The sequence below is a fragment of the Phocoena sinus genome, chromosome 3 (genome assembly GCF_008692025.1).
Source record: "Phocoena sinus isolate mPhoSin1 chromosome 3, mPhoSin1.pri, whole genome shotgun sequence".
Taxonomy (NCBI): domain Eukaryota; kingdom Metazoa; phylum Chordata; class Mammalia; order Artiodactyla; family Phocoenidae; genus Phocoena; species Phocoena sinus.
In genome coordinates, this window is record NC_045765.1 from 45,331,644 (window position 1) to 45,345,604 (window position 13,961).

At 47.8% G+C, this 13,961-nt stretch overlaps 1 protein-coding gene across 3 annotated transcripts in view; it reads right to left on the reverse strand.

Annotated features, from left to right (window-relative positions):
• Positions 1 to 13,961, reverse strand: part of NDST1 (N-deacetylase and N-sulfotransferase 1) — a 65,210-nt gene that overhangs the window by 19,628 nt on the left and 31,621 nt on the right. For all 3 annotated transcript variants that reach the window (XM_032627961.1, XM_032627962.1, XM_032627960.1), the window contains exons 3-4: positions 8,275 to 8,769; positions 5,335 to 5,422 (exon numbers count right to left, since the gene is read on the reverse strand). In XM_032627961.1, the coding sequence (XP_032483852.1) occupies positions 5,335 to 5,422; positions 8,275 to 8,769 (583 nt within the window). The remainder of the gene's footprint in view (positions 1 to 5,334; positions 5,423 to 8,274; positions 8,770 to 13,961) is intronic.

Here is a 13,961-nt window from a genome sequence, read left to right on the forward strand (position 1 = left end):
TCAACCTCAACCCTTAAGACTCAAAAATAAAAAAAAACTCATTCCAGATGAAGGAACAAGATAAAAACCCACAAGAACAATTAAATGAAATGGAGACAGGCAACCTACCTGAAGAAGAATTTAGAGTAATGATAGTAAAGATGATCCAAGATCTTGGAAAAAGAATAGAAGCACAGATTGTGAAGATACAAGAGATGTTTAACAAAGAGCTAGAGATTTAAAGAACAAACAGAGATGAAGAACACAATAACTGGAATGAAAAATACACTAGAAGGAATCAACAGCAGAATAACTGAAGCAGAAGAATGAATCAGTGAGCTGGAAGACAGAATGGTGGAAATCACTGCCACAGAACAGAATAAAGAAAAAAGAATGAAAAGAAATGAGGACAGTCTCAGAGACCTCTGGAACAACATTAAATGCACCAACATTTGCATTATAGGGGTCCCAGAAGGAGAAGAGAGAGAGAAAGGGCCTGAGGAAATATATGAAGATATTATAGCAGAAAACTTCCCTAACAGGAGAAGGAACCAGTCACTCAAGTCCAGGAAATGCGGAGAGTCCAATACAAGATAAACCCAAGGAGGAACATGCCGAGACACATATTAATCAAACTGACAAAAATTAAAGACAAAGAAAAATTATTAAAAGCAACAAGGGAAAAGCAACAAATAACATACAAGGGAATCCCCAAAAGGTCATCAAGCTGATTTTTCGGCAGAAACTCTGCAGGCCAGAAGGGAGTGGCACGATATATTTATTTATTTATTTATTTATTTATTGGCATGATATATTTAAAGTGATAAAAGGGAAAAACCTACAACCAAGAATACCCAGCAAGGCTCTCGTTCAGATTTGATGGAGAAATCAAAGCTTTACAGACAAGTAAAAGCAAAGTGAATTCAGCACCACCAAACCAGCCTTAGAACAAATCCTATAGGAACTTCTCTAGGCAGAAAAGAAAAGGCCACAACTAGAATCAAGAGAACTATAAATAGGAAAACTCACCAGTAAAGGCAACATAAAGTAAAGGTAGGAAATCATCCACACACAAATATGATATCAAAACCAGCAATCAAGAGGAGAGTACAAATGCAGGATATTGGAAATGCATTGGAAATTAAGAGACCAGCAACTTAAAACAATCTTGTACATATACAGCCTGCTGTATCAAAACCTCATGGAAACTGCACACCAAAAGTCTACAACAGACACACACACAAAAAAAGAAAAAGCAATCCAAACACAATACTAAAGATAGACATCAAATCATAAGACAAGAGGACAAAAGAGGAAGGGAAGAAAAAAGACCTCCAAAAACAAGTCCAAAACAATTAACAAAATGGCAATAGGAATATACATTTAAATAATTACCTTAAATTAAATGGATTAAATGCTTCAACCAAAAGACATGGGCTCGCTGAATGGATACAAAAACAAGACCCATATATATGTCGCCTACAAGAGACCCACTTCAGACACAGGGACACAGACAGACTGAAAGTGAGGGGACAGAAAAAGATATTCCATGCAAATGCAAATCAAAAGAAAGCTGGAGTAGCAATACTCATATCAAACAAAATAGACTCTAAAATAAAGACTCTTACAAGAGACAAGGAAGGACACTACATAACGATCAAGGGATCAATCCAAGAAGAAGATATAACAATTGTAAATATATATGCACCCAACATAGGAGCACCTCAATACATAAGGCAAATGCTAACAGCCATAAAAGGGGAAATGAACAGTAACACAATAATAGTGGGGGACTTTAACACCCCACTAACACCAATGGACAGATGATCCAGACAGAAAATCTACAAGGAAACACAAGCCTTAGACCACATGAACTTAACTGATATTTATAGGACATTCCATCTGAAAGCAGCAGAATACACTTTCTTCTCAAGTGCTCATGGAACATTCTCCAGGATAGATCACATCTTGGGCCACAAATCAAGCCTTGGTAAATTTAAGAAAACTGAAATCACATCAAGCATCTTTTCTGACCATAACACTATGAGATTAGAAATTCATAACAGGAAAAAAAACTTTAAAAAACACAAACACATGGAGGCTAAACCATATGTTACTAAACCACCCACGGATCTCTGAAGAAGTCAAAGAGGAAATCAAAAAATACCTAGAGACAAGTGACAATGAAAATACAACAGTCCAAAACCTATGGGATGCAGCAAAAGCTGTTCTAAGAGAGACGTTTACAGCAATACAATCTTACCTCAGGAAACAAGAAAAATCTCTGAATAAAGGTTATTCAGAGATTAATAGGCTAATAAACAACCTAACCTTACATCTAAAGCAACTAGAGAAAGAAGAACAAAGAAAACCCAAAATTAGTAGAAGAAAAGAAACCATAAAGATCAGAGCAGAAATAAATGAAATAGAGACAAAGAAAACAAGAGAAAAGATCAATGAAACTAAAAGCTGGTTCTTTAAAAAGATAAACAAAATTGATAAACTTTTTGCCATACTCATCAGGAAAAAAAGGGAGAATTCAAATCAATAAAATTAGAAATGAAAAAGGAGAAGTTACAGTGGACACCACAGAAATACAAAGGATCATAGACAATGATACAGGCAACTATGGGCCAATAAAATACATACAGGCAACTATGGGCCACTAAAATGGACAAGAATAAATGGAAAAATTCTTAGGGCTTCCCTGGTGGCGCAGTGGTTGAGAGTCCGCCTGCCGATACAGGGGACACGGGTTCATGCCCCGGTCCGGGAAGATCCCACATGCCGCGGAGTGGCTAGGCCCGTGAGCCATGGCCGCTGAGCTTGCGCATCCGGAGCCTGTGCTCCGCAACGGGAGAGGCCACAACAGTGAGAGGCCCGTGTACCACCAAAAAAAAAAAAAAAAAAAAAATTCTTAAAAAGCTACAACTTCCCAAGACTGAACCAGGAAGAAATAGAAAATATGAACATACCAATCACAAGTACTGAAATTGAAACAGTGATTAAAAAACTCCCAACCAAAGTCCATGACAGATGGCTTCACAGGTGAATTCTATCAAACATTTAGAGAAGAGTTAACACCTATCCTTCTGAAACTCTTCCAAAAAAGTACACAGGAAGGAATACTCCCAAGCTCATTCTATGAGGTCACCATCACCCTGATACCAACACCTGGCAAAGATACCACAAAAAAAGAAAATTAAAGGCCAATAACACTGATGAACATAGATGCAAAAATACTCAACAGAATACTAGCAAATCAAATCTGGCAACAGATTAAAAGGATCACACACCATGATCAAGGGCATTTATCCCAAGGATGCAAGGATTCTTCAGTATCTGCAAATCAATCAATGTGATACACCACATTAATAAACTGAAGAACAAAAATCATACGATCATCTCAATAGATGCAGAAAAAGCTTTTGACAAAACTCAACACCTATTTATGATAAAAACTCTCAAGAAAGTAGGCATAGAGGGAACTTACCCCAACATAATAAAGGCCATATATGACAAACCCACAGCTAACATCATTCTCAATGGTGGAAAGCTGAAAGCATTCCCTGTAAGATCAGGAACAAGGCAAGGATGTCCACCATCACCACTTTTATTCAACATGGTTTTTGAAGTCCTAGCTATGGCAATCAGAGAAGAAAAAGAAATAAAAGGAATCCAAATTGGAAAAGAAGAAGTAAACCTGTCACTGTTTGAAGATGACATTATACTATACATAGAATATCCTAAAGATGATACAAGAAAACTACTAGAGCTCATCAATGAATTTGGTAAAGTTGCAGGATACAAAATGAATACAGAGAAATCTCTTACATTACTACACACTAACAACAAAAGATGAGAAAGAGAAATTAATGGGACTTCCCTGGCAGTCCAGTGGTTAAGACTCCGTGCTTCCAATGCAGGGGATGTGGATTCAATCTCTGATGAGGGAACTAAGATCCCACATGCCATGCAGTGCAACCAAAAAAAAGTCTACAAATAATAAATGCTGGAGAGGGTGCAGAGAAAAGAGAACCCTCCTATACTGTTGGTGAGAATGTAAATTAGTACAACCACTATGGAAAACAGTAAGGAGGTTCCTTAAAAAACCAAAAATAGAACTACCATATGATCCAGTAATCCCAGTCCTGGGCATATATCCAGAGAAAACCATAATTTGAAAAGATACACGCACGCCAATGTTCACTGCAGCACTATTTACAACAGCCAAGACACGGAAGCCACCTAAATGTCCATCAACAGACAAATGGATTAAAAAGATGTGGTACATATATACAATGGAATATTACACAGCCATAAAAATGAATGAAATAATGCCATTTGCAGCAACATGGATGGACCTAGAGATTATCATACTAACTAAGCCAGACAGAGAAAGGCAAATATCATGTCACTCATATGTGAAAGCTAATTTTTAAAAAAATGATACAAATGGACTTATTTACAAAACAGAAACAGACTTACAGATATCAAAAATGGTTACCTAACTTATGGTCACCTAAGGGGAAACATGGTGGGGAAGGATAAATCAGGAGCTTGGGATTAACATACACTACCATGTATAAAATAGATAAGCAACAAGGACCTACTGAATAGCACAGGGAACTCTACTCAATAGCCTGTGATGAGGGAATTCCCTGGTGGTGCAGTGTTTAGGACTCCACACTTTCACTGCTGAGGGCCTGGGTTCAATCCCTGGTCAGGGAACTAAGATCCCACAAGCCAGGCAGCACAGCCAAAAAAAAAAAGAAAAATTCTGTGATAACCTATGTGAGGAAAGAATCTAAAAAAGAATAAATATACGTATAACTGAATGACTCTGCTGTACACCTGAAACTAACACAACATTGTAAATTAACTATACTCCAATAAAATTAAAAAAAAAAAAAGAAAGAAAAACTCGTGACAGTGCTCATCTCTGGGGTGGGTGCAGTTATAGGGCATTTTCATTTTCTCTGCTACGTATTTCTGTAAAATTCGTAAAATTCAACCAATTCCTTTCTAAGGCTGAAGTAGTACAAAGAATATTAAAAGGTGGTGGTGAGAGGGAGACAAGAGGGAGAAGATGCCCACCCCGCTGAACAGCAGAGTCTGAGGCCCGGGGACAGATGAGTGGGGGCCATCGTGTGTCACTGCTGTCTCCAAATGCCCTGTGTCTGGGGCTGCGACTGCTCTGTGGGCTGCCTGGCTCTGGGAGAGGCCACAGAGGTCAAATGTGGCCCTAAGTGGGCCCACCCGCCCACCTGCTGCCCCCATGGCATAGCACTCCGAGGGTCTGGATGTTGAGGGCCCCTGGAAGTTGCTAGTGGGGGCAGAGCCAGGCCCACTTACCTGTGTGGAAGAATTTCCCTGAGTAGCCCAGGTTGAAAGTGAAGTTTGGGATGTGTGTCCGTAGTTCGTTCTGCGTATCAAATAGGGCCTAGGATAGGCAGAGTGGGGAGAAAGGGGTGAGGGGAAGCCAGAAGTTCCCCGCTCCTCCCAGAAGGGTTCAGCTCCTGCAGGACCAACTACAAAGTTGGCAGGGCCCATAGAAAAATGGAAATAGGGACCCTTGCTCAAAGATTGTTGAAAATGTCAAGAAGGAAATAGCAGAGCATTATCTTGAATATGGGCCCCTTCCAAGCATGGGGCCCTGTGTGACTATACAGGTCCCATACCCACGAAGCCAGCCCTGTGCTGCCGCCTCCACCAGGCCTCTGGCAAGACAAGACATAGACTCTAGCCTGGTTCTGCCATGCCCTTGAGAAAGCTATGCAAATTCTCCAGGCCCCAGTTTCCCCAGGTGTGAAATAGGGATAATAAGAGCTCCCTCAGGGGGCTCTTGGGAGGATTAAATGAGATACTGCATGTAAAACAGCCTGACATTTTGGTAACTGATGAAAAATAGTGCCATTATCATGTCTGTGGTCACTGCCCCTGTGAGCCTCATGTCTTCATCTGTCAAACATGGGGGATTTCACCTCGTTGGTGACTGCAAGGCTGATGTCAAAGGACCACGACTTTTCCAGAGACGTATTGTGTGCCCAGCAATGCAGTGTTTCCATGCACAGCTCACCCAGTGCTTTGCAAGTCAATGAAGGGATGCTGACACTTGTGAAACAAACATACAGTTGTCCTCTGGAGTCAGGACTCAAAAAAATCCCTACCAGGTATGATGCACAAGCCTGCTAGGAAACCTGTAAGAAGAGCCCGCTATCAGAACACTTTGCAAACAAAAAGTCCTGGCCCTCCTTGGGGCCACCACCGGCATCTTACCAAGGCCATGCACTACCTGGTGGACGCCCATGCTCTAGCTGTGTGGCCTTGGGCCAGTTACTTCACCTCTCTGAGTCTTAGTGTCTGTAAAATGGGATTTAAAACAATACCCACCTCACAGAGCTGCTGTGAGGATCAGATGATGCAATGCACAGAAAGGGCTGAGCACAGAGCCTGGCACTTGCCAAGCCTTGAATAAGCACTGCTGTTGGTATCATTTAAGTTGCACTGTACAGCCCGTACTATACAAGTTAATGAGGCAACATTCATGTCTCTGCAAGAAAAGCTCAGTTGTAGCCAGTCCTTGGGATTAAAGAAAAAGAAAAACCTGCCCTTTCTGACTCAAAAGGATGTTTAAAGCAAATGGGACCTGGCTGGCATAGAGCTCTACAGTCTGCACGGAGCTGAGTACACTGAAGAGGGCATCTCTTTTGGTATTCTTCTACAGAAAAGGCTCCAAACTGCTAGCATTCCTCTCATTCCAATAATGGGGAAAATAAGAACCAAGAAGGGCAAGCCCAGGGTTCACAGGAGACACAGTGAGCCTGGCAGCCTGATTTCTTCATGGGGTCGACCCTGGACCAGTCTCAAGGACTCATCCTGGACAGGAAGCAAAGACCTACGTTACAGCAGGAGAGAGCAAGGTTGGGCCACCTGAAGAACGTCCTAAGGAGAAAACAGAGTAATCTACTTTGCTAGAGGTGGGTCGGGGCATTGCATGACGCCTCAGAGCTGGAAGGCTCAACAGGAGTCGTCTCAAAACTTTCTTTCAATAGGGGAGCCCCTGAGGAAGTGAAATCTCAGGAGCAAACCCAGTGGGTAAAGCAGATCAAAGCAACACTGCTCTGTCCCAGAGGTAGAGCCGGGAGGGCTCAGAGTCTGGCATCTGCACATGCCCCCTCACCCCAGCCGTCCAGGTCCTTCCCATCCACCCCATCTTGTCATTTCACCGCTGAAGCTCAGAGAGTGGAAGGGACTTGCCCAAGTCACCCAGTCAGTTAGGGGCAGATTGAGACTGGAACCCAGGTCTTGACTCCCCAGACAGTGCCTGCTCCTCAGCATCATCTGCTCTGCTCTCCCCTGGAGGTGTACGGAGGGGCAGAGAGTTCACTCTAGACCAAGGCAGGAGGACGATGGACCCCACCCCCTGCCCCAGCCCAGGGCCTTCCCTCCAGGACCCACGGCCAATCCCAACACAGCACCCACACGGAGGAAAGCATTCCTCTTAATTAAGTCTCTTTTTCAATCCTCCTCCTATCGTCAAAAAGAAGTCTTGGTTTGGTGCTAATACGTTTCTAACTCTCACTAATCTCGTATAAGAGAGGACAGGTCATCAGTAGGCAGCAGTACTTCGCTAGAATTTAATCCTCTGTTTCGTTTTCATTGGATCTATTGTTATGGTTGCCCTCTATTTATGGCAACTGATACTGACTTCCCCATTTACACTAGTGATGTTGTTCCTTTTGCATACAACTCTGAGTAAAGTAGTGAGTAGATGAAAATGGTCTTAATTTGCAGGCTTCTCTTTTATAGTGATACATGTGTAAAATTTCATGGTTTGCAAAATGCTTTTACATACAGTTTAGTTTTGTAAACATTTTTTGAATTAAACACATGCCTTTCACTATCTATACAGACCGCAGTTAAAGTATGCCTTGTATATGATTCACACTCTAATTCTTGTTTTAGGAGTTTTGTAGGAGCTTTGGTACTGACACAAACATTTTTGAGAGTTAAAAATCATGTCTGGATTAAGAGGTAGGTACTCTCTGCACAGCTACCATCTCCCCGTAGTTATATTCTTGAGCTCCATATAACCAGAGGCAAAATTCCTGTATATTCAATACTTCAAATAATTTTAAATGGCACTTGCTTCTAATAAGACAATAAAACCAAGTGGCCAAGGGAGGGGGACTGACAGCACAGAGGAGGTGCAGACAGCAAAGTCACGATGGGGACAGTAAGTTCTGAAGGTGGCGAGGCCCACCCTACACGGTCTGGCGCCCCCAGCCATACCTTCACGTCCTCCACCTTCATGCGCGTGCCCTCCTTGCCCACAAAGATGTCGTCAATGTCCACCAGGATGTAGCGGTCCAGAGGCAGCGAGAGGCGCTTGCCTGTGAGGAAGGCCACGGCGTCGACGAAGACGAGCTTGTGCAGCCAGAAGTTGAGGTTGTTGCCGAAGAGCACGCGCTGGATTCCGTCGTGGAGGCCCAGGTCCTGGACCACAGTGGCATGCAGCGCGGCATGAAGGCCGGCATCCGCGCCCAGGTGCGGGATGGACTCGGACGACCGCGTCTTGGCCAGGAGCACAGGCTCGTAGGTGGAGTGGTTCGACTGGAATACGGTCCAGTCCTCGCCGGGCAGCACGCCCTTCTCCACCTCGCTGGGCCGCGTCACGTACAGCAGCGGGGACTTGGGGTTGATGCTGCAGTCCTTCAGGCCCAGGTTGGAGTGCAGGAACAGGGGGAAACCTTTGAGCTGCGCGCTCAGCAGGCTGTTCTCATTGGCCTGCAGCCGGGTGGGGTGGGGCGGGGCAGGGGGGAAGAGAGCCGTCAGAACCACAGCCCCAAGGGACCACGGAGTATCAGTTGTGGACTCCTAACAGTCATGTCAACAGCACTCACGAACATTCACAGAGGGCTCGTCACATTCCTGATCCTGTGCTGACCTAGCGGTGCAAACCCCGCTCTGCCTGTCATCGTAACATACCAGCTAACACACATGCCGTGCTCACCAAAGCCAGGAACCGAGCTCGTGCACGTTACATGAAGGGGTGCCGTAATCCTCACAGTGACCCCACGATGGAGGCATCACTACCATTCCCATTATACAGACGAGGAGACTAGGCCCAGAAAGGCTAAGTAACTTGTCCAAAATCACACACAGGGAAGTCTAGCAGTGGAGAGCATGGATTCTGCCACCAGACTGCGTGGCCTTGGGCGAGTCAGGTAACCTCCCCGTGCCTCAGTTTCCTCTGCTGTAAAACATGGCCAAGAATGGTAAATCCCTCAAGGGGTGATGGAGGAGGCTGAGCGTTGGCTCCCGCGAAGCGCTTAGAACAGAGCCAGCGGCATCGCCCGTTGCTCGTTCAGTCCTCACGTCAGCCTCAGGAGGAGGGCTCCTCCGTCATCCCCGCTTCACAGACGAGGATACCCAGGCTCTGAGGGCGGTGCTGCCCTGAGCTGCACCGTGGTCAGGACGAGCCACACCTCACTGCCAGATGGCTGACCCCTGAGCCCACACACCTGACCACCAGGCTCCCCTGCCTGGGGTTTCCAAGCTGGCTTTTGTCACAATCCCTTCTTCAGGAGAAATCCTGGGCGGATGCCAACAGAGAAGAGATCAAAGACGAGGTATCTTCTGGGAGTGCAGGAGCAGACACTCTGCCCACTGTGCTCCCAACCCCCATGGGCCCCCAGCACTCCCAAGGCTACGTCCCAGAGGAGCCCAGCTCCCTGTGCCTCCCTCTCCTCCCAGGACCCGCTGCTGTCAGCTCCCTGGGAACCTGCAGGCAGTACCCACAGCACCCCCTTTTCCTCTTCCCTAGACTCACAGCCCCTGCTCCTTACCCTCCCAGCCACCTGCCTCTGGATACAGTACAATTTGTCTTTGTCCCTGTGCCAACTCCTTTTGGTCTTCTTGGCCTGACAAACTGCTCATCCTTCAAAACCCCATGCATCAGGACTTCCCTGGTGGCACAGTGGTTAAGAATCCACCTGCCAATGCAGGGGACACAGGTTTGAGCCCTGGTCCGGGAAGATCCCACATGCCACGGAGCAACTAAGCCCGTGCGCCACAACTACCGAGCCTGCGCTCTAGAGCCCGCATGCCACAACTACTGAAGCTTGAGCACCTAGAGCCTATGCTCTGCAAAAAGAGAAGCCACGGCAATGAGAAGCCTGCGCATCGCAATGCAGATTAGCCCCCGCCCAAGCCCACATGCAGCAATGAAGACCCAACGCAGGAAGGAAGGGGGGGGGGAGGCAGGGAGGGAGGGAGGGAGGGGGGAGGGAGGAGGAAGGGAGAAGGAAGGAAGGAAGGAAGGAGGGAAGGAGGGAGGGAGGGAGGGAGGGAGGGAGGGAGGGAGGGAGGGAGGGAGGGAGGGAGGAAGGAAGGAAGGAAGGAAGGAAGGAAGGAAGGAAGGAAGGAAGGAAGGAAGGAAGGAAGGAAGGAAGGAAGGAAGGAAACATGCATCTACCCTTTTCTCTTCATTGGCCTCCCTGGGGCATTAAAGCCTCAGCTGTAGCACTTCTCACCCTGGCTCCTGCATTATGTGTTCAGAGTCTCCCCCACCAGTCTGCACCCTCTCAAGGGCAAATACTATGTCACTTCCACCTTGGATCCCTGGTGCCAGCAGAGGCTTGACACCCAGTGGGAGCAAACGCATATCGGATGAGTAACTGGATTTTTAAAAAGAAAGAAGAACAGACAGATCCCAAATACCTGGCACGTGACAGCTTTTCATTACGGGTTTCATTTGTTTATCCCACAATTGTTCACTATGCCAGGCACTGTGTTAAGTAACAGGGATACAGTGAGAAAAACAGACATGGCTCCTGCCCTCGTGACTGTAAAGGTGAGCAGAGAAGAGAGAGAGTAATCAATATAGCAGAAACATACGTAAACTTCAGTGTGACACATGCTACACAGAGGAGGTTCAGTCCTAGAAGAGTAGATAACTGGGCATAGTCAGCTGGCTCAAGAGAGGCTTCCTGGGGAAAGGGACTGAGTAAGCATCAACTAGGGGAGAGGTGAGAGCCAAGTTCAACGAACAGCAAGTGCAAAGGCCCTGAGGTTGGAGAGAGCTCAGCACAGTCAAGGAATATCAAGAGGCCAGCAGAGTGATCAAGAGGGAGGAGAGGAGATGAGGCAGAAAGGTCAGCTGGGACCAGACCTGCAGGACCCTAGAGGCTTTAAGTGGCAGTGGGAAGCCATCAAAGACTCCATCAAAGGGTTTTGAACAGAGGGATGACAGGTTCCAATTTGCATGTTAAAAAGATCCATCTGGCCACTGTGTGAAGAATGAGTGGGGTGGGATGAATCAAGAGTGGACAAAGGGCAGCAAATGAGGTTGGAGAGGCAGGCACAGTGGTACACAGGGCCACCCTGGAGAGCTCACCACGTGAGCACTGAGCAAGGACACTCAGCTGAGGGCTGAGCCCTGGGCCTCAAGTAGAGCGACATCTGCCCAGGGTGCCTTTTAGTAATAACCTTCATGCAGAAGTGCTTTTTTCTAATTCCCACGAAGGCTCTGCAGGGCCCTTGCCTCGTAAACTGAGATAAAGGGCCTGCATTTGACTCTCCACACACCAGGAGTACCTGCCAACTCCCACCCTGTCCTGAGCCAGCCTCTGTCTGGTGTTGACAGCCCCCAACTGAGAGGCCCCTCCCTCAGCCCCCAGCTCTCCAAGACCACTAAGCCAGCACTGGGGACAAAGGCAGTGGGGGCCAGTGACATTTCAGGCCCTGTCCATCACCTGCTGTGGCCTGGGAGGCCACACTGGATCACAGGCACTGAGGGATCCCATTTCAAAGCCCCGACTCTGAGCTGACTGCCAGGCGCTGGCAGCTCAGCCAGCTGCCCAGCTGGGAGGCATCAAGGAAGGGAGAAAGCCAAGTTGCCGACTGTCCACCCCAGTCCGCAGTGAAAGCAACCATCTGGGGAAGGGAATGGAGAGTAAGCCTCGGCATCGCAGAGACTGACCCCGACTGCGGGCCTCGCCCCATGGGAGGGGAATCCCTCCTGTTGTTCAGCGCCTGGGGACCCACGCAGGAGACACCAAATCTTCCAGTGGGGTCATCAGGCAGAGGAAGGAAGAGCCCTGATGAGGGAATGGGAGACCTAGTGCAGACTTAGGTAGTAACTGGCTGCATGACCTTGGGAACCTTGGGGTCCCCAAGGTGCTACCTCTCAGGGCCTCACGTCCCACATCCGTCGGTCAGTTTGCTCCGACGCGCTCACCCGTGGTTGGCTTAGAAGGGCTGAGCGTGGTGGTCGAATCCTGGCTGTGACTTATTAGCTGTGCCGGTCTAGAGAGCCACGTAACTTTCTGAGCCTTGAGTCCTCATCTGAAAATATAGTGCCCACTTCACAGGGTAGCTGTGAGCATTACATACGATAAGGTCTGCAATGCAATGAGCTCAGGGTCTGGCATGTAGCAAGGGTGCAATCAAGCATTAGTGGCCCTTGTCAGGCCTCTACCAGGATGTGCTCAACCCCGGGGCACCTGGAGCTGCAAGGCTGAGCCAGGAAATGGGGCTACTGATGAAGACCCGCTCCCACCCTCAGGGTCCTCAGGGGCACGTGCTGGCCAAGCCACAAGACAGATAAAGAGCTACCACCAGCTGTGTGTGCTGAGGTGAGATGACAAGGCATGCCGGCTGCCATTTATTGGGTGGCTCTGGGTACCAGGCACCGGGCTAATGCTTCCCATCCACTGTCCCATCTTCAACATGGCACAGTGAGGTGGTGCTGTGATTGGCCCCCACTTCACAGATGGGTTGACTATCCTGCCCAAGGTCACTCTGCCTAGAAGTGACAGAACGAGTTGAACCAGAGTCTGGACTTTTCAGCCCCTGCTCTCCCACTGACCTGGGAATCCAGTGCCAGCGGGCATTGGAAAGTGAGTGTCTCCAGATCCCTGGAGTCCCAAGCCCGATGCACAGCATTGAAGCAGGCCTTGCAGAAGAGCAGAAGGATGCAGCTTGACCACCAGATGGCTCCCGTTAGAGCAGAAAGTCACAGGCCCCTGGTCAAAACCAAGGAGGGGTCTCGTCTTACACAGCAGGGTAGGAAGAGCATGGAGACCTGGAATTGCCACTGACCCCACAGGGAGACTCTGAGCACCTCCCTGCCCCTCCTTGGGCCTCGTGTTCACCTTCTGTAGAGCAAGGAACTGGGGCCTGATAGGATCCAAGCTATGTTGTACCGACTGTGCCCAATGACCACAGCCCACTACTTGGTCCCCACAGACTGTGGGAGCTCTGTGCACCAGTTGTGGCCTCTGATGCAAATTCTACTAAATAGAATAAATGGTATTTGAAGTTCCTGGACTCATCCCACAGTGAAAGGAATAAAGCCTCTGGAGCCAGACCACCTGGGTTCAAATCCTAGGTCTGTGCTTATTAGAGGTGTGAGTGTGGGCACATTGCTTCACCCCTCTTTGCCTCAGTTTCCTTCTCTCTTAAATCAGATGACATCCACCTGGCTTGGAGGATGGTTTATGAGGGTCAAATGTGTTGATTCACATAAAGCACGTAGGACGTGCGTGGCACTGGGTGAGCACTCGGCAAGCGTCAGCCATTGTGATGCTTTTCAGGCCTGGGGCTCTGAATCAAGCCTAATGAAGTTCATGGCAGGAAAGGGAACAGAGTCCAGGAGCAAAGGGAAGCAGACAATGAAGCTGTCTGACGCTATGCCACTGCCCAGCCATAAACCGGGCCAGCGTTTCCCAGACAGTGAGCCATGAAATAAAGGGTTTTGTCATTAAGCCAGCTGGGGAACAAATCTCACCAGGTTGCTCTACTGCAGGACTTCTAAGGGCCTTCAATTTCTTGGCCCACAAAACCTGTTTTAGTGGCAGAGCAACCCGATCCATTAGTGCATGAAAGAACACAGCCGTGAGAAACCCTCAGCTAGACCAGGCTCCTCCCAGCACAGAGCACGGGTCCAGGGCGAGGCTGTGCCGCCAACGCCTGGG